Here is a 19,283-nt window from a genome sequence, read left to right on the forward strand (position 1 = left end):
AAAATACCCATTTACTCAATATGCATGGAGAAGGCGCCAATGTATATTCCTCAGAGAAATTCTACCTTCTCTGAATAAGTGGGTTTTTTTGGGCCCAAGGTCCTTTGGTAGTGTCAAGCACGCTTGTGGTGACCCCCCCCCCAAAAGGGGGGGTCTCTGGGATACAAAGTGACCACATCCTTCCATTGGAAATCTCATTGGGGTCCAAATATACCCCCAATGCAAGCGTTTTTGTTTTTTTAAAGTCAGGATTAAGGTTAAATTCTAAAGCAAGTGTATGTACTGATGGAAAAATACGATCAACATTCAAACTAACTAAAGGTGTCAGCCAAGGATGCTGACTACATAATTGTTTCTAATTAGCCCAAGAATAACCAGCAATAAAAATGAGAAACACTACTATAAGGGAACAAGACAAAATAAAACCAGACACCTGATATAGAATGATGTATCGACCACAACCTGGGAGACCAGGGTTCGAATCCCCACACAGCCGTGAAGCTCCCTGGGTGACCTTGGGCCAGTCACTGCCTCTCAGCAGCCTCAGAGGAAGGCAATGGGAAACCCCCTCTGAATACCGCTTACCATGAAAAGCCCTCTTCGTAGGGTCGCCCTGAGTCGGGATGGACGCAAAGGCAGTCCATTTCCATTATAGGAACCCCAGCCAGCCATCTAGGAAATGTATGTGTGTGTACATTTTTGTTGTTCTATTGTATGTCTTAAAATATAATTACAAAAAATATACACTTTCAGTGCAATTGAAACCTAAATCCCACCAGGATGAGAGTTTGGATTTGGCAGATCATGGGCTTTTCAGCATATGTTCCTTTTGCTGGCTGAGCCACAGATACACTGGCATAAGTCCCTTACCCCAGCTCAGCTGGCAGAACTGAAACTGGTGGCACTTATGCCAGTGTAAGTCCCCAAAAGGGCCAGGACTTACACCTAAGCCAAACCCTTTCAACTCTGTCACATGACCTAGCAAACCAGCAGAAGTTAACCAGCAAAGAGTAGCGCACATCAAATTCTTCTTGAACCGAGTCTGGAACAGGCATAGCTTAAGCTGTCTAGAGTTAGGGCTGCTCTGCCAGAAATACAAATGAATTTTAGTTTGATTTTGAAAGACTTTTATTATGCAAATACAATCTAAAATTGGGCATAGATGTTAATATCAATTTAAATGTGGACTTATGTCATGTATCATTTTGCTTATTTGAAACTAACAGGAGACAGGGTTTTTTTTTTCAAAGGTTGCCATGAATCAGCACATGGTATGTCACCTCTTTCCAGCATGCTCTTGTTTCTTGGAAGAATGTTATTACAATAAAATGAAAATAAAATCCAAAGCAAACCAGACATCCATCACATGAAAAGAACCAAGCTGAATGCATAGGGTTATACTGAGCTCTGTGTCGCTCTATAAATTGTATGATGTGTATATGCCTCACTTAAGCAGACAATATAGGCAGCTCTACCCACAACATTCTGCTTTAAGGGCTAATCATGTCTTTCTTAAAGTACTATTTAAACATTTTTCAAGTGGTGGCTACTATTTCAAAAGGTATGCATATACACCTTAATTGGTTGGAAATCAACACACCTCCAACTAGGAAATATGGGAAAGAACTCTTTCACTCCTACAGTTCAAGGGTTGTCATTATTGCTGAAGAGTTAAACCTGGTTTGTCCTGAAAGTCTCTGAACTTGGCATGCCACAGTTCATGATCAGTGCAGATGCAACAGAATTAATCTGCTGCAATTGGCTCAGTGGATTAAAAATGATTTGCCCCAAACCCAGTTCTTGCAGAATATATGTAAAATACATGTCCTTTCCTGACCTATTCACAACTTATCTACAAGACAGCGTTGGCAGCAGAAACTGCAGTTCATGATTATTTATATTCCTTCCTTTTCCATTTGTTTCTTTGTCTTTCCTTGCACTTCAGTGCAGTCAGTTTCCTAGGGGGTCTCTTCACCTTCTTTTCAGCAAAATTCTCCCCAATATGGTCCGAGCAGAACAACTGTCCAGTTAAATTAGAATCAAGCACTGTTTCATCTTGATGATTCTTGCAAAAAGAGTTTGGGCAGAAGTTGCAGAAGGAAATAGAAGGTTTGCCACAAACATCACAGTGGTGCCAAGGGCACTCCCATTTTCCTGCCATTAGAAAGGATATAGTGTCAATTCAGAAATATTTATCTTAAGTGAATGATCTTGTTTAATGATATCAGCACTGTCAATTAGAATAAAATTATTTTAACACTGGTTTAGAAAAACAGTTTACTCTAATGTGATTTCTTCCATGCCAAACAAATTATGGTAGGTATATTGCATTGAGTAGGGGGTTGGACCCGACGGTCTATAGTCCCCTTCTAACTCTACTATTCTACAATTCTACACAAACAAACAATGACCCTGGGTCAATTTGTGCATGTTAAGACCACTGTGCACACCTTGATGTTTTTACTATTTAACAAGTTGTCAAATATCCAAATACAAAAATTCATGTTTTTATGGACACTTGAGTGAAGGTTGTTCAGACAGTAGACTTCACAGCAGCAGTCTGTACTTAGCTTTACTCAGCCAAATCAACGCAATTTGCATGCTTAGTTTGTATGTTTGCTTTTTCATAAAATTAGGAAGCTTGTCTGCAACCCAATGAGAAATATTGGAGTAAATGGCTAAGGGGAAGTGACTCAAGTAAGCGGGCAGTGGAAAGTAGGAAGTCAAAAAGAGCTGAAAGTACTGAAGCCTGTTTTCAAAATATCTCTGAAACTAACTCTAAAAAAGAAGACAAATTTTATGAACACACTGTGCTACTTGTCTAAAATTGGCAAAGGTTATTTGCCACTGACTGATTATATAATTATATTCCCTGTTTTTTTCTTCATGAAAACTCATGGTGAAGTATCCCACCTAGGCATGTCCACACCCAGACTGGCTTCAAGGGACAGGTGTTGCATCATATACCTTCATGAGACCTTACCTTCATCTGGCTAATTTTGTCAGCTTATTGTGTCACCCAGACCAAAGACTGTGGTTTATTCACAAACTTTGGCCCATTTCAACACAAGCAGTTTCAAACAATGTGTTATGAAGGTGATTTGTTCAAACTAACCAGAGTTTGTGATGAACCACAATCCGTGGTCTGGATGACATGACAAGTGGACTGTAAGGGAAAGGGAAAGTAAAAGCTGCCAAGGGCCTCCACATAGCCCTTCAAGAGGAAGAGAAGGGAGGGGGAACAAGGGGAAGAGATCTTTCCGACTCATGCATGCTCCACTAGACCATGGTTAGCATAATGTGTGAACATGGCCATAAACTCATTATTTCACTTTTACTCACCAAAAGGACGTTTTACCAAATCCAGGCAAGAGAGATGGTATGCCTTGGTGCAAGATTTTCTGTCACATAATACAAGCTGGCCTCCATCACCACAGCGGAAACAGTAATCCTCAGATTTTTTTCTTGCTTCATTCTTTGTTTTGCGTCTCCTAGGTCTTCTTTTGGTTTTCTTTCCTTTTTCCTCTGAAGCATTAGTGGATGAATTCTAAACACACACCCCAAAAAAGCATTGCAGTGACAAATTCCCCAATGAAGAGAAATTATAGACATTAATCTTCACAAGCCTTGAACAGTTGCTGCAGAGATGATGAGCAAACAGGAACCCTTGGCACGAGCGCATTGCTAGGCTCCAACTTGAGAGGACTCTGTTCTCAAGGTACAGACTTACAGTTCTCAAACCAGAGGGGCTAAGCCTCAGATCTCTCTGACAGTTCAGCAATTTTCCTCAAACATTTTATATTTCTAACCAGCATTTGGCAAACTGGATGAAAACAGAAATGGACACTAGCACTCAGAGGCTCAATGCAGACATGATGGATGACAGGTTCTGTGACCAAGATGTGGGTAGACAAAAGCGGGCTTGCTTATCACTGAGAGTGTCAGCTTGTACCCCAACCCCAACAAAACAATTATTTGTTCATAGTCTTAACTTACAGGTAGCAGCCATCAGAAGCATCCTCTACCAATTAGATTGGGTAAAGTCACTGCACCCTCTTCTGTCAGGAAAGGACCTAGTGGTCACCAGCCCATATTTGTAACCCTGAACTTTGGATACTATAAATTTAATCAGCGCAGGATTGACTTGGAATGGCATTCTGAAGCTGTAGGTGATGTAAAATGTGGCAGCCTGCCTTCTATCATGAGTAGGTTGAATTGAACATACAAGACCAGACCTTCAAATGACTTCATGGGCTAGCAAATTAAGTGCTACTTTTGATATATGAATAAGGGGTGGGGAATCTCAGGCCCAGGGGTCAAATACAGCCCTACAGGCGTCTCCTCAGGCTACTCCCTCATCAGCCCTGCTCCATGCCCTCATTTATTTATTTATTTAATTTGTATACCGCCCCATAGCCGAAGCTCTCTGGGCGGTTTATGGCCCTATGGACTATGTTCTTCAATTGTGATAATGCCTCTTGCTTGCCTGGCTGGGGGTAGGGAATAATATATGTGTATATATGGAAGTAAGGTATAGACACCTCTCACATCTGTGGAGCTGTAATATTAGTAGTAGTAGTATTTATTACATTTGTATACTGCCCCATAGCCGAAGCTCTCTGGGCGGTTTACAACAATTAAAAACATTAAAAACGAATATACAAATTTAAAAACACATGCTAAAATGCCTGGGAGAAGAGGAAAGTCTTGACCTGGCGCCGAAAAGATAATAGGGTTGGCGCCAGGCGCACCTCGTCAACCAGATCATTCCATAATTTGGGGGCCACCACTGAGAAGGCCCTCTCCCTTGTTGCCAGCCTCCCAGCTTCCCTCAGAGTAGTGCCTTTGATGCTGAGTGTAGTGTACAGGTGGGTTCGTGTCAGGAGACGTGTGCCATCAGGTATTGTGGTCCCAAGCCGTGTATTAACAACTTTATTGGAGTAAGAGTTGCCTGTGTTACTCCACCCATTATTGCCTCTGGCCCCATCTACCATCAGCATGTAGAACATTTAAGGACAGTAAGTGGTCTGCTGTTATGAGTAAACCACTAGCCTGGCAGACCTATCAAATCACATCTGTTCTAAGCATGTTCAGAGCTGTTTCCTTGAAAGCCACACCCACACAGCACATTTCTGGAAGCTAGGCCCCAGGACTGTTTGCTTCTCTCATCAGTCTTGCTGTTTGCTTATTTTATTTCACTGACATGCCTATCTGTGTAAGTGTGAGTCTCTTTGTAAAATAAATGTTTTTTTAGTCATACAATTTTCATTTAGTAGATGAGAACAGGGAGGGAAGGCTTAAAATTATTATTTAAAACGTTTTGCCAATCATACAGCAGCTCGCCCTCACTAAAAGCTGATGGAAAACAATTAATTAAGCTAAGAGGGACGGAGAGAATGGGTTTATTCAAAGGCATAGTGAGACACGTATTTCTTTTTGGTCAGCAATGGATATTGAGCTTGCTAACTTGTTCATTAGAAATGCATGATGGGAATGGTAGTTTAAGGGCTAAGGCTCTGAAATTGGAATAATATATAGAGAGAAGGGGTGTGTGTATGTGGGCGTGTGCTTACAGCCTGATTTGACATGGGATTATCTATTGGGTAAGTACACTGAGTCTGTTGCTAGTTTTGATGTAAGGAGACTAAGTGCAGTTCAATACGGCGTGGTGACTGTAAAATATATTCTTTACCCCAAAGACACCCATTTTGTTTACAACAAAATTGGAACATACATTAGGCATGAGAAAAGCCCACCAGAAATCTCTCTCTTTAACTACCTCATGGTCTAGCCTCTGACTTTTTTGTAATCCTGGACTGGAACTGTTCTAGTCTCTGGTGAACTAAGACACATAAACACTGACTGGATTCTCTTAACATTACAGTAATTGCTGTCTGTTGGTACTAGAGTCACTTGCTTCAGTGCCCCTGCCACCCTTGACATTTCAGTAAAAGAGTAGCAGTGACCCATGTGTTATGTGGCTGCCTGGCAATGAAGAGTTTATATTTCAGGCTGAACCTACTGTTGTGGAATTATCTTATAATTAAGATAATTAATACAATTAAGGTAAAAAAGACGGTGGTGGCATGAATAGGTTCCTGTGAGGTTGCAAGAAGACAGCGGAGAGAGAGCAGCGGGCAGCTGCTGGTGCTTTATTTTGAACACCATTGCCACTTGGGACCTGTGCAGAGCAGAGTTACTGGCAGAGGTGTAGCTATGCCACTTTTATCTTTGAAAACCTTCGGAGCTATCGAACGCCACCCACTTGTCTCCACCGCCGCGTCTTTCTTGCCACTGCAGGGAGCTGGGCTTTTTGTTGTCCAGTTTGGTGGAGGGGCAGCTGGACCATCTTCACCTTTGAAAGCCCCAGAGCCATCAAGCACCACCTGCCCATCTTCGCCACCGCACCATTTTTTGCCACCGCCCTCCCCACTGGCCCTCTCATTGTCCAGACCGGCCGTGATGGTGGACCTGTACCAACACTCTGACAATGTGAGCTCCGGCACTAGGGTCTCCCCCACAGGCAGATCCATCTACGCCGAGCAGGCTTCTACTTCTTTCCTTTCCTTTCTTCTCAGAGCCCGTCATTTCCATCTCTCCTGTGGGCAGACCCATCCACACCGAGCAGGCTTCTACTTCTTTCCTCTCCTTTCTTTCCGAGCCCGTCGTTTCCACCAGCTGGAACGTCAACTGCTTCATCCCCGTGATCAAGAGGAAGTACTGCTTACTGTGGACACCGTCTATGTTGGCAAAAAGTTGGACTGCTCCTGCTCCTGTGTTTGGACTGGCAGATGCAGTACCAGCAGGACACCACCATGGTACCATGTTTTGATGTCAACATATTGATGTAAGAATTAGTAGGCATTGTCTAATTGTTACGAATTTATTAGGAAAGTGTGATTTGTGTATTTTCATTGAAAGTTGTTATTGTTGCTTTTTAATAATGTTATTACCCTATTATTTAATTTTTGTAAATTGTACTGTTTTTATTAGTATGTATTTCTATATTTGTGTTTATTTTTTGTAAGCCGCCTTGAGGGCCTTTTGGCCAAAAGGCAGAATAGAAATAAACAACAACAACAAATAATTTAATGCAAACAGAGATTCCTCGTTGGGGAGGCAGCTGCACTCTGTGCATGTTCATGTTATTTATTTATGAGGCTCACAATTCTTAATCCTGCCTCCCTCTGTTGAAGTTAAATCCCTTAGGCGATGCCATACACTTTGATTAGGTACAATATTACCTACACATTTTCTTTTTGATTAAGTCAACTGGCAAAAGTGTTGCCTTTACACTTAATTTTTTTAAAAAATAACCCAATTTAAAGATCTGGAAGCCTAATTTAAAATTCCTCCTCTCTGCCACAGGCTCACTGCATGGTATTGGGTATGTTATTCTGGTACACTTTCAACCAAAGATGTAGCCAACTAGCCATAACTTACAGCAGAAATGAAACAATTGCCCAGTAGCACTTTGAAGCCTAGCAAATGTATTATTGTATAAGCTTTCAAGGATTACCAAGGATGCAACTGATGAAGCGACCTCTAGCCCAGGACAGCTTATGCCACAATACATTTGTTAGTCTTTAAGGTGCAGCACTGTTTTGTGTTTGGGTTGTTTTGCTATGATCTACTTTTATCCTCACAACAACCCTATAAAAGACTATAAAGCATTTTAGCAAACTTAAAATGCTATTACAAAAAGTAGGATGGTGCAGAGGATGAGAATTCAGTCTGCAGAGCCAACATGCAGCAAGGGAGCATGGACTGCACCCTGCCTGCACACCTCACCCAGCCAAGCCTGTCCCAGCAGATAGCCACACACTGGATTTGCTGAAGACCTACAAGCAAAGTCCTGAGTGCTTTGGTTGTGTACCAGATTATTTTTTGTTAGGCTTTTTTAAAGGTTGGGCTTTTTCTTGATTCCAAACCTGGCCCCCTTCCCAAATTCAAAATCAGGGAGAGGCAGGCTAGCGAAATAATTTTTATTTTGATTATTCCTTATCAGTATTGAGCATCTATTCTGCCTTTCGTCCAATGAGTTAATTTTCCCCATGTTATCCTTACAATAACGCTGTGAGGTAGGTTAGGCTGATAGTGACTGGCCCAACATCGTACAGTGAGCCTTGTGGCTGAGTGGTGATTTTAACCCTAATCTTCCAGGTCCTAATCCACTTAATACCCCTTCACCTTATTCCACTTTCAGGAAAGAAGATGTAGAAATGAATAAGCTGGGGGAGAGGAATAATCTTTTGCCACAGGGCTGGAAATGTATGGGGTCCCTTGTTAAGAGTCCTGTGTGGCACCTTTAAGACTAACCAATTCAGTCTGCATTCCTGTACATACTTACCAGGGAACGATCACCATGGGATTCCCTGGGGATTACTTCTGAGTAATGTGTGGTTTCTTTGGCATGAACCCACTTAGTTAGGTGTTAAGTATAAATAAAACTGCAATTTTTAAGAGTCCATGGTTTCTTTGCAAAGGAGGAGAATAGGGAGAGAACCAGAACAGGTTTAGGCCACAAAACCTTTCTTCCAGCAGAGAAGCAAGGATCTCTTCTAAACTAAGGCAAGTCACTTTTCAGTTTAGTTAGGTACTAGGTATTAATACTTACGTGTCCACGGTATCTTTGCAAGGAAGCGGGAGGGGTAACAAGAATAACTTGGCTACCCACATCCCCTCGGAGACCTCCTAGCAGCTCTACCAGGCACCAGCTGCCACTGGTTGCCTGTGAGGGGATAAATACAGCCCTTGGACTCAAAATGGTTCCCTTTTCCCCAAACAGCCTGGACTTAGGAAATGCTTGTTTCCATACAAGCATTCAAAAGACTGCTAGGCATTTTCTAGTTATTCATTTAATTAATTTGTTAGTCACTTTTCTACACAAATATGTGAACTCAAAGTGACTTACAGTTAATCAAAAATTAAAAAGCAAAAGCTTAAAAATACATAGAAAGTTAAAAACAAAACAGTACATAGGGGATAGAGCAACCCTTCTAAGGAAAACCACACAACAGAAGCCTTCCACAGTTAAGAACCAAATGCCTGGGAGAAGCGAAATGTGTTTGCCTGGCACCTAAAGATGGATAATGATGGCACCAGGCGTACCTCCCTGGGGAAAGTGTTTCCACAAACAGAGGGCTGCCACTGAGAAGGCCCGTTCTCCTGTTGCCCCTCTCGGCACCTCCTTCAGAGGAGGCATGCAAAGAAAGACCTCCAATGCCAAGCACATAGGGAGAGGCAGTCCTTGAGGTAATGGGGTCCTGCACCATATAAGGCTTTATAGGTCAAAACAAGCGCTTTGAATTGAGCCCGGAAAGTAACTGGTAGCCAGTGCAGTTGCACCAGAAATGGTGTTATGCGCTCAAATCATCTTGTCCTGGTGAGCAGTCTGGCTGCTGAATTCTGCACCAGCTGCAGTTTCCGAACTATCTTCAAAGGCATCCCCAGGTATAATGCATTGCAGTAATCGTCTTAACCAGTTAGCATCAAAGCAGCACCAGGTAAGTTCAGAAAAAAGTCAGAAAAGGCATGTACTCTCAATAGTCACCTCATGGTTATAGTATTCCCTTGTACGGGTTGGTTCAACAGATTTTTGTGTGGAAACCAAGATGTTTTAAAAACTAAATTAGAATTCTGAAATTGGTTTGCACTTTTTTCCCTTAATGCAGCTATAGTACTAAATTTGCTAGTTATTATTTTTTAAGTTCCGTACCACCCTTAGTTCTTGGAAGGGATGGGATAGAATCGAAGCAAATGAGGAAATTAATACATTTTATTCTTTAAGCACTCTACATACCTTTGGTCTGTCTCCAAGAAAGCCGCTACAGTTTGGAGCACCACATTTACAAACAGTTTTTTCATTGCCCAGACAGTCAAGATTGTAATTAAAAGTCAATTCTGTTCCTGAGTAGAGGAAAACAAAGAGAGATTTATTATTTATTTATTATTTCAATTTATATACCGCCCTTAGCAAAATAGCTCTCAGGGCGGTGAACAAACAAGATAAAATACAATATATCATAATAAAAATACAAAAACATATACAAACAAACAACAAAAAGCACAGCAAAAACAAAATAAATACTACAAAAATTAAAAATACAGATTAAAAGATTAAGAAGATTAAAATGCCTGGGAGCATAAAAAGGTCTTTACCTGGCGCCGAAAAGATGGAAGTGTAGGCGCCAGGCGTACCTCTTCGGGGAGGCTGTTCCACAACTCAGGGGCCACCACAGAAAAGGCCCTAGATCTCGTAACCACCCTCCGGGCTTCCCGATGGGTTGGTACCCGGAGGAGGGCCTTAGATTCTGAACGAAGTGAGCGGGTAGGTTCATAGCGAGAGAGGCGTTCCACAAGGTATTGAGGTCCCACACCATGTAAGGCTTTATAGGTCAAAACCAGCACCTTGAATCTCGTCCGGAAGCAAATAGGAAGCCAGTGCAGATGCGCCAGGACAGGTGTTATATGCGAAGACCGACTGGTCCTCGTCAATAATCTGGCAGCTGCGTTCTGCACCAGCTGAAGCTTCCGAACTGTCTTCAAGGGCAGCCCTACATAGAGCGCATTACAGTAATCCAATCTTGAAGTTACCAGAGCGTGGACAACGGAGGCGAGGTCGTCCCTGTCCAGATAGGGGCGTAGTTGGGCTACCAGACGAAGATGGTAAAACGCATTCCGTGCAACCGAGGCCACTTGGGCCTCGAGAGACAAGGAAGAGTCGAGAAGAACCCCCAAACTACGTACCTGTTCTTTCAGGGGGAGTGTAACCCCATCCAGAACAGGGTAAGCATCCACCATCTGAGCAGGGAAGGCGTTCACCAACAATGTCTCGGTCTTGTCTGGATTGAGTCTCAGTTTATTAGCTCTCATCCAGTCCATTATCGCGGTCAGGCAACGGTTCAGCACATCAACAGACTCACCTGAGGAAGATGAAAAGGAGAAATAGAGCTGTGTGTCATCAGCGTACTGATGGCAACGCACTCCAAAACTCCTGATGACCGCACCCAGCGGCTGCATGTAGATGTTGAAAAGCATGGGGGACAAGACTGATCCCTGGGGGACTCCACAATGGAGAGTCCATGGTGTCGAGTGATGTTCCCCAAGCACTACCTTCTGGTGACGATCCGCGAAGTAGGAGCGGAACCACTGCCAAGCAGTGCCCCCAACACCCAACTCCGCGAGTCTCCCCAGGAGGATACCATGGTCGATGGTATCAAACGCCGCTGAGAGATCAAGGAGAATCAACACAGTCACACTCCCCCTGTCCCTCTCCCGACAAAGGTCATCATACAGGGTGACCAAGGCTGTTTCGGTGCCAAAACTGGGCCTGAAACCGGATTGAAACGGATCTAGATAATCGGTTTCATCCAAGAGCGCCTGGAGATTTAGTGCTGTAACTTTCACAAACGCACAAACTTTGAGACACTTTCCATTGGACCCTCCCTTCCCCACCACAGGGGTATTCTGAGAACAACTATGGTATGAGAGAGGCAGAAAAGGCAACTGAAGATGAACAACAAAAATGAGGTGCAAGCATGTGATGGTTATTGCTAAGTTCAGTAATCTAATTGCTTTTCAGCCTATTCTTCTCTTGTCTTTCTGACTCTCCTTTAACGTTCAATTGTTTCAAAGTTTACATTTTAAGGTTTTATAGTTCAAATCTTTACAATTTATGAAAACTGTGAACTACTTTGGTGACTGGGCAAAAATTGGAATGTAAAGCTAAAAATACAAAGACATTTTACAAATACTCTTTTTGGTGTAATGTTAAAATCCAAATCAAAGCGTGATGTGCACACAGAGATGCTCTGTGCTACTTTTCCCACTCAGTCTGGTGACCAAGGTGCATCGAGACCTGTAGAACTGGTCCTAGCACTGAAGTAAATTAAGACACCTGTCTACAGCACAGAGTAATTGTAGAAAAACAGAAGCAAGTTCCTTCAAGACAAGGAGACTCCGTGATAAGCTATCTGTAAAAATCCCTACAGTGCATTCCTAAATCTAGCAGTTCTATCACAAGCAGGTTTTAGGTAGTCTAAAATTCTTTTCTAATGGAAGATAAGCCAACCTTATTGAAAAATTGAAATCTGTATTCCTTTTCAGTGAGAGCATAAGAAACATGAAACACAAGAAGAAGAACCAAACATCAATTCTCATGCAATGCATACTTTCCCTGAGAATTTGAGCTGTAGACACATATTTGCAAATTTAGCATCAGTATGTACCTGCAGGAATATCACATACAGCAAATAGCCCTACACGGGTGTCACCATGTACTGTCCATTTCAAAGTCTCACAGTTTGGCTGACAGCTGTGATTCATAAAACGGGAATAGTTTCCTTTGGGTCCAGCATCAATTATCCGGTCCTAGAAGTCAGGAATGCAACCAGTTGGGATTTGATTAATTGCATGTCTACATTCGACCATGTAAACATGGCTCTGACAGAAATGCAGACCTAATTACACATGTAGAATTTAACTTGAATTAAACAATATTAAAATGCATAAGTAAACTCAAATGTATATGTGTTGAAGCTATGCTATGCTTACTGAATTATAAAAAGAAACAGGAAAAACATTCATGAAAGCATCTTTCAAAAGAAGTCTAGAAATCTGTAACTTTTGTCTAACTAAAATGAACACTTTTATTCAACATTTGACTCAAAAACGTATACTAAAGGTTTTTGCCCCTTGTAAGCTAGATGAAATATTTGCAAATACAGAACAAGTGAAATGTAAGAAACCTTACACGGTTTTGCTTTGGGGAGGGGGCTGCGCCTTTTCTTTACTTTTGTTACCTTTCTTATGGATAGAGTCTCATTAAGACCAAAAGGAGTTTGTGTTTAGCCTTAGAATCCACCTGGCTTCCCCCCAGCCCTCCAAAAGTAGTCAGTCTACTGGTGTTTTGTTTTTTTCCATAGCCCCCAAGGAGACATAGAAAAAAGCAAAAATCCCAGCAGACAGAATATGCCTGTAGGTCTTAAAAGAGACCTCCTACTGCTGCTGTGAGGCACATCTGTTTGAAATCAGGATGGATTGATGGATAAATTATCTTGTCCACTCCTTTGTTGGCTTTATGCTGTGAAGCAGTCTATAAATTTGTATCATCAGCAGCAACAAAAATGTGGCTTCAACATCCGGGTGTAGCAGAGTAGAAGCGCAGATAGTTTCCTGAATTTCTGTATTTAAGTTATCTGTCTTTGTCATTGTACATAAACTGTTTTTATTGTCATATACAAGTACTAAGTTTTTGTACACGCATATATTTGTACAACCTAAATTGTTCTCTCTGAATTGTTTTTTTATAACCTATAATATATAAACAGTGTATGCAGAGTTTTAAGGATTTCTATGCATAGTTTTGTAAATATAAAAGCATTTTTAGCACTCCTGAAGAAGGATCAGAGAGGTCTGAAACACATCGGACTTTAAGACTTCTTTCCCTATCCCGTTGCCTCCCCACCCGCTCCCGGGCACTCTTAAGATGAATTCTGCAGGATTGCCATAAGAGCTTCTGCTCTCATGTTGATGATTTAGTCAGACACAGAAGGGGGTAAAAAAAGTGTTAGCACATCCAGCCCAGCCCATTTCTTCATGACACCCAAAGGCACTCTTAGGCTGAAGTTTCTTCACACAGAAGCTTTATGTCATAAAAAGGTTATTCAGATCCAGTTTTATATCTAAGCAATCAGCGTATTAGCTCTCACACATTTGTTTTTTAATTATGAATATTCATTATTTTGCTGTTCTAGGCCACCATGCAGGTTCTTCTGTACCTGTGTACACCTTATTTATTTTTAAAAGACACTGTAAGTGTGCAAAAGCAATTGTTACCAGTGCCAAGTTACTACGATTCACAATAAGCAAAATGGAGGCATGTGCTTTTAGGGGGATGGGGGTGCGAGGGATATAAATTTCCTTTTTTTTATTTTTGTGTGTTCAAATTATTGTTTAGGTTTACTGATCTGCTGTTTAGTGGTGGGTGTGGCTATATAAAAAAATGAGAAAAGACTACAGGCCACTATAATCATTAATATCACAACCACACATTTCCACTTCTCAAAAAACCCACCACAGCAGCAATAAATATCAAAATTCTGATAAAGTGGCATTGTGTAAGATCTCTGTATTAATTAAGTTCAGAAGTATGGACTGCAATTAGTCTCTGAGGCCAGTGTGGTGTCCTCCATATGTTGCTGCACCACAACTCCATTCATCCATGACCATAACTGCTTACTGGCTGAGGCTGATGGGAGTGGGAGACCAACAAAATCTGGAGGACACCACACTGTTGACTCCTGTTTGAGGCACTCTTTCTGTGGATTGTGTGGAGCTCTTGGGAGAACAGCTCCTTTGCGCAGGTTGAAAGTTGGATGTGTCTTCAACATGCAGCAGTGGAAATGGGCATGCTCATATAACATAATAGCTGGTTGTGCTCAGGTGAGAAGCAAACAGAAGTAGGGATGTGGTGATAGGGGCCAGCCACACACTCATCCCACCCCAGCAGCAACTCTGTATGCATGAAAAATGAAATGGACTAACTGGCAATTTTTATTTATTGGATTTTCCACAGTAAGGGGAAATCCAGATTAAAAGGTAAAAAGTACGGGCTGCATTTTGATGCTGCTGCTGTTGTACAGATACTTGTAAACAAGATCAGCACCAATTCCACAAGAAGCTCTTGTTTGGAAGCACCATGAGGCAGCTTTTGATAAATGGATTTGATCCTCCCCTTCCTAGGGCAGCAAAGCCCTGGCTGCTAAGAGGAAAGTGTCATGGCGCAACTGCCTTGCTGTCACTGACCACACTGTTTTTTTGGTAGGTACAATTTCCCTTTATCTACGTCAAATATAGGAATCAAATTAAGACATTTTAAAATACGGTACCTTATCAATAGTAAGCATATAAAAGTGGGTGATGTCATTCTCATGAGCAAATTTGATTCTTGCCATACATTCCTCTTCATCAATTAATTCACCAACATACTCATTCACAAACTCACCCTGAAGAACAAATCATTTCATTATTAACAGCATTTATATGCACCTAATAATGAAATTCTCTGGCTAGCTTAGAATAAAATATTAAAATACAAATCAAAATGGTAAAACCAAAATACAAAGAACAGCATAAAAGCACAACAGAAAAGAATAAAATCAATATAGCAAAGGCTGTCAAGAGAATAAAAGATTGGCATTGGATCTATTCACAAGGTCCATCTAGATCACCATGTATTAATACAAGAGAGAATTATTACAAATTGTTGTATCAGTGGCACATCAGCGGCCAACAATAAATACATGCAGAAAATGACAATGGGTGCTGGAGATGCAGATCTTGAAAAGCAGATTTTGGTCATATGTGCTCCAATAATAGAATCTTTTTCTAAGCAAAGAGGTAATAAAAATCTGTAATAAGTCTATTTAAATTGTATTTAAAGGAATGTTTGCAAAAACAGAAAATCAACAACCACAAAGTAGGTGCCAGGCAAGCATCTCTGGAGAGGGTACTCCACAAGCAGGCCCTCTCCCCAGTAAAGTATTACAGTTAAAACTATTCAAATCTTCCATGGCTCCAATGAAAGTGTTTTTTTAAGCTTAGCTGTTGCACTGGGGGATTTTCAAGGGAGATCATACCATGCTGGGAGAACTAACTTTCCCTTCCCTAGCCAACTCCCGCCCCTAGGTATAGCACCCTCTTGTGACAATTAGACTGATAGATGGTTTTCCTTTCACAGGAAAGAACAAGACAAAATGGACTTCCATTAATTCAATGAAATGTATTTAAAAATTGGCCAGATAAGTGGTACTATACATTTAACAAATGTTCAAAACACTGAGGTACCGGACCACGAGGCCTCTCCACCCAGCCCACAGCCTCCCCTCGTCTACTCCTGCTGGGAGGAAGGGCGGGATATAAATCAAATCAAATAAATAAATAAATACTTTATTTATTTATGATTAGACTTTTAAAAAGCAGTTTCCATTAGGGCCAATAAAAGCTGTTTTTAAAACCCAATTGCTGTGTGGGGAGTTGCACTGTAATGACAGAGGTCATTTCTTCCCTTCCCAGCTGCACCCCCCCCCCTTTGGCTCTGTGCTACAATTACCCTTAAGAAACAGTTTCTACTGGCACTATAAGGGTCCTATCACCTATCTGGCCAGTTTTCAATACACCACTGAATCAAAGCTGAAAGACCATTTAGTTGTTTTCTGTTACAACGCAGAATTTTAATTCAGTCTGTCTTTCTCTTCCTATTGCATACTGCACCTCAGATGAGTGAAGTAAGACTAAACCAGGAACCAAAACCCTATGGGGCCAGGTGAGAAACCTCCATCCTAACCCTGGATATAAATAAAATCCATCTATAAATCTTCCCGAAATAAATGTATTGGTTCATAGCGCCATGCCACCCAGCATGGCAACGTTTGATGTCCTAGGCCAGTTTCCCAATTCATGCCCTGCAGAAGTTTCATGACGCAATTCCCATTAGTCCCAGCCAGCATGGTCAACGATGAGGGAAGATGGGAGTAGTCCAAAATTTGTGGGAGGCACCAGGTTGGGAATGTTGTCCCAAAGGAAGCTAAATAGAGAATCTATTCTACATATGCAGGGATGAACTCTTCCTATTCCAAAGTGATGCATCACAAAATATCTTCCATTAATGGACCCAGCTCTCTTAATGCATACCTTTTTAACGTCCCTCTTTGCAACCAAGCCCCATCCTTTGCCATCAGTCTTGATAATCTTTGTTTCAGGGTACTGGCGCTTGGTAAAACACTGATTTTGGCAGCGCTCTCCAGCTGGGCATACTTGTGGGTGACATTCGTACATTAACATCCGATTTAGACACTCTGAATCAAAACCACAGGGGTTTTCATCAGAGGGTTTGCAATTGCATTTGGGAATCTCAGAAACGTCAGCAGTGTAAATCTGAACTTTTCCAAAAGGTTTATTTACCTGAATAACATATAAAAATATTGAAGCAGTTATTGGCTGTAATTTTTCAAAGAGGCAAATTATCTTCCCACTCATTTCACTGCAAAACCCACTCGGTCACATTCATTTTTGCCCTCCCCCCCCTCCTCTCGCTATCAAGAATGCTCATCGCTTACAAAAATATATCATGGATTAATTACAAAGGATGCATTCCTATACTCACCTGGGAGCAATTCTAATTGGATTCAATGTGATTTACAAAGACACAGACAGCATTGCATTTAATGTCTTAAGGATGCTTGCAATTCAGGATGTCTTACACAAATGGAATTATTCTAAGATCATTTAACTTTGTATTAATTCACTCACAGGCAAAAAACCTTGCAGTTTAAGAACGTACCTATAGCCAACAGATATTTCTAACACACTTTAAAAAGCAGGGAAATTGGACAGCTATAGTGAATGCACCAGGGGAGCAGGGGACCTCACCTCATCTCTGAGATATTGTACTACCCTACAAATTTGACAAAATGCAAACACAATTTGGATTGGTCATTCAGTCCAATCCACTTCCTGTGTAGCTTGGAAGAATTTGGTAACATGTGCCTCTGAGCACGTGGTGAGTGGTGGCAACACCTGCCATCTCCAAAGATGGAGAATTATATTTCTGTATGCTTGTTGGTGTTCTTACTTTGCTTCTTTCCTGTGTTGCTAATGTTTCTACAGAGAATCTAATCTAGACAATTTTATTTCTCTCATTATTTATCCTAGAAATCTGTGTCAAATTTATTTTTATTAATTTCAAAGCCTTTTTATTGGTCAGTGTCATATGATGGTGAAGACAGCCTTTTGTGTTATTTTGTGTTTCAAACTGGAGGTTATGTTCTATTTCTATTTTGGGTGCATTAACAGTTAAATCTGAAACTGCAGTTTGATGTAAAATCAGACTGATCACAATATGTTGCTACTTCAGCAGTGACTCTAGCTGTTGGAAAAAAGAGGATGCATGTTTTCAGCCTGCTATGTTTAAACCATTTCATTTAAGGCAAGGTGGGCATGGTCAATTAAAAACATAGAGCACACCTAGAATTTTGCTAGAATATATTTCTCCTCCCACTGTTTTATCTTGTGCAAACTGAAATACTCCAGATGTCTACTGGAGACTATTCTGCACAGTCAGTGCCATTATTCCACAATTATTTTTGGAGTTTTTTAGTGTAAATTTTGCAAAGTGTTGCTGTACTTCGCATATTACAGAGATAGAAACAAAAGAAAATGATTTCCTATAGGAAAATTCACTAAAATTGCAAAGTAAATCAGACATTTAAAGTAACCATCTGAACTATATCAACTATCTTAATAATGTTGCTTCCTCCCTGCTAAAAGAAGATCAGCACAGCATATCTTCTTTCTATTATTTGGGCTGATTGCAGGTGTTGCCACCACTCACCATATGCTCAGAGGCACATGTTACCAAATTCTTCCAAGTTACACAGGAAGATGGATTGGACTGAAAGACCAACCCAAATGGTGTTTGCACTTTTACAAATTTGTAGGGCAGTACAATATCTCAGACAGGAGGTCAGGTCTCCTGCTCCCCTGGTGCATTCACTATAGCTGCCCAATTTGCCTGCTTTTAAAAATTTGATAGAAATATCTGTGGGCTATAGGCATGTTCTTAAACCGCAAGGTTTTTTGCCTATGAGTGAATTGTATATAAGGGGTGAGGCCATATTTTAGGTATACAGGTCCTATTCTGTATACTTCTTTGTACACCAATGCCAGCCCCTTGAACTTAGCCTGGCAACTAACTGGCCGCCAGCAATTGCTTCTGTGCAGCATAACAAGGCGGTAATATTTCGCCCCAGTAAGCAGTCCAGCCACAGGATTTTACATTGGCTGCAGCTTCCACACCAACCTCAAAGGCACCCCCACATAGAGCACTTTGCAGCCATCCAATTCGGAATTTCCCAGTGCACAGACAATAGTGGTCAGTGTATCCCGACCCAGAAACAGTCATAGCTGTTTAACCAGGTGAAACTGGTAAAAGGCATTGCTAGCCACTGAGGGCATCTGGGCCTGTATCTATTTGTCACTGTGCCTATAATTTTTGGAGTATTTCTAAAAGCATTAGTCCATGACTCTATGGAGAAAACAAACAGTAAGGGACAACAGGCACTGTTGCTTTGCCTCTTTTTGTCAATTCTGAGTCACACCCACTGATTCTTATTGATGTCCAATTGTGCTTCTGTAATTGTTTAATTAATCCATTAATTTTTGTTCCATGACTTTACAAATCAATGGTTTTAGTAGTTCAATTAGAAACATCCGTTCCAATT

The 19,283-nt window shown here is 41.2% G+C and overlaps 1 protein-coding gene across 6 annotated transcripts in view; it reads right to left on the reverse strand.

Moving 5' to 3' along the window:
* Positions 1 to 1,127: 1,127 nt before the first annotated feature.
* The window catches only part of NSD2 (nuclear receptor binding SET domain protein 2), a 186,097-nt gene continuing 167,941 nt past the window's right edge, over positions 1,128 to 19,283 (reverse strand). For all 6 annotated transcript variants that reach the window (XM_061629803.1, XM_061629801.1, XM_061629804.1 and 3 more), the window contains 6 exons: positions 16,696 to 16,965; positions 14,892 to 15,008; positions 12,231 to 12,372; positions 9,803 to 9,909; positions 3,343 to 3,547; positions 1,128 to 2,154 (listed from right to left, as the gene is read on the reverse strand). In XM_061629803.1, coding sequence (XP_061485787.1) covers positions 1,892 to 2,154; positions 3,343 to 3,547; positions 9,803 to 9,909; positions 12,231 to 12,372; positions 14,892 to 15,008; positions 16,696 to 16,965 — 1,104 coding nt within the window. In that variant the 3' untranslated portion in view covers positions 1,128 to 1,891. The remainder of the gene's footprint in view (positions 2,155 to 3,342; positions 3,548 to 9,802; positions 9,910 to 12,230; positions 12,373 to 14,891; positions 15,009 to 16,695; positions 16,966 to 19,283) is intronic.

Source organism: Rhineura floridana, chromosome 5, assembly GCF_030035675.1.
Source record: "Rhineura floridana isolate rRhiFlo1 chromosome 5, rRhiFlo1.hap2, whole genome shotgun sequence".
Classification (NCBI taxonomy): Eukaryota; Metazoa; Chordata; class Lepidosauria; order Squamata; family Rhineuridae; genus Rhineura; species Rhineura floridana.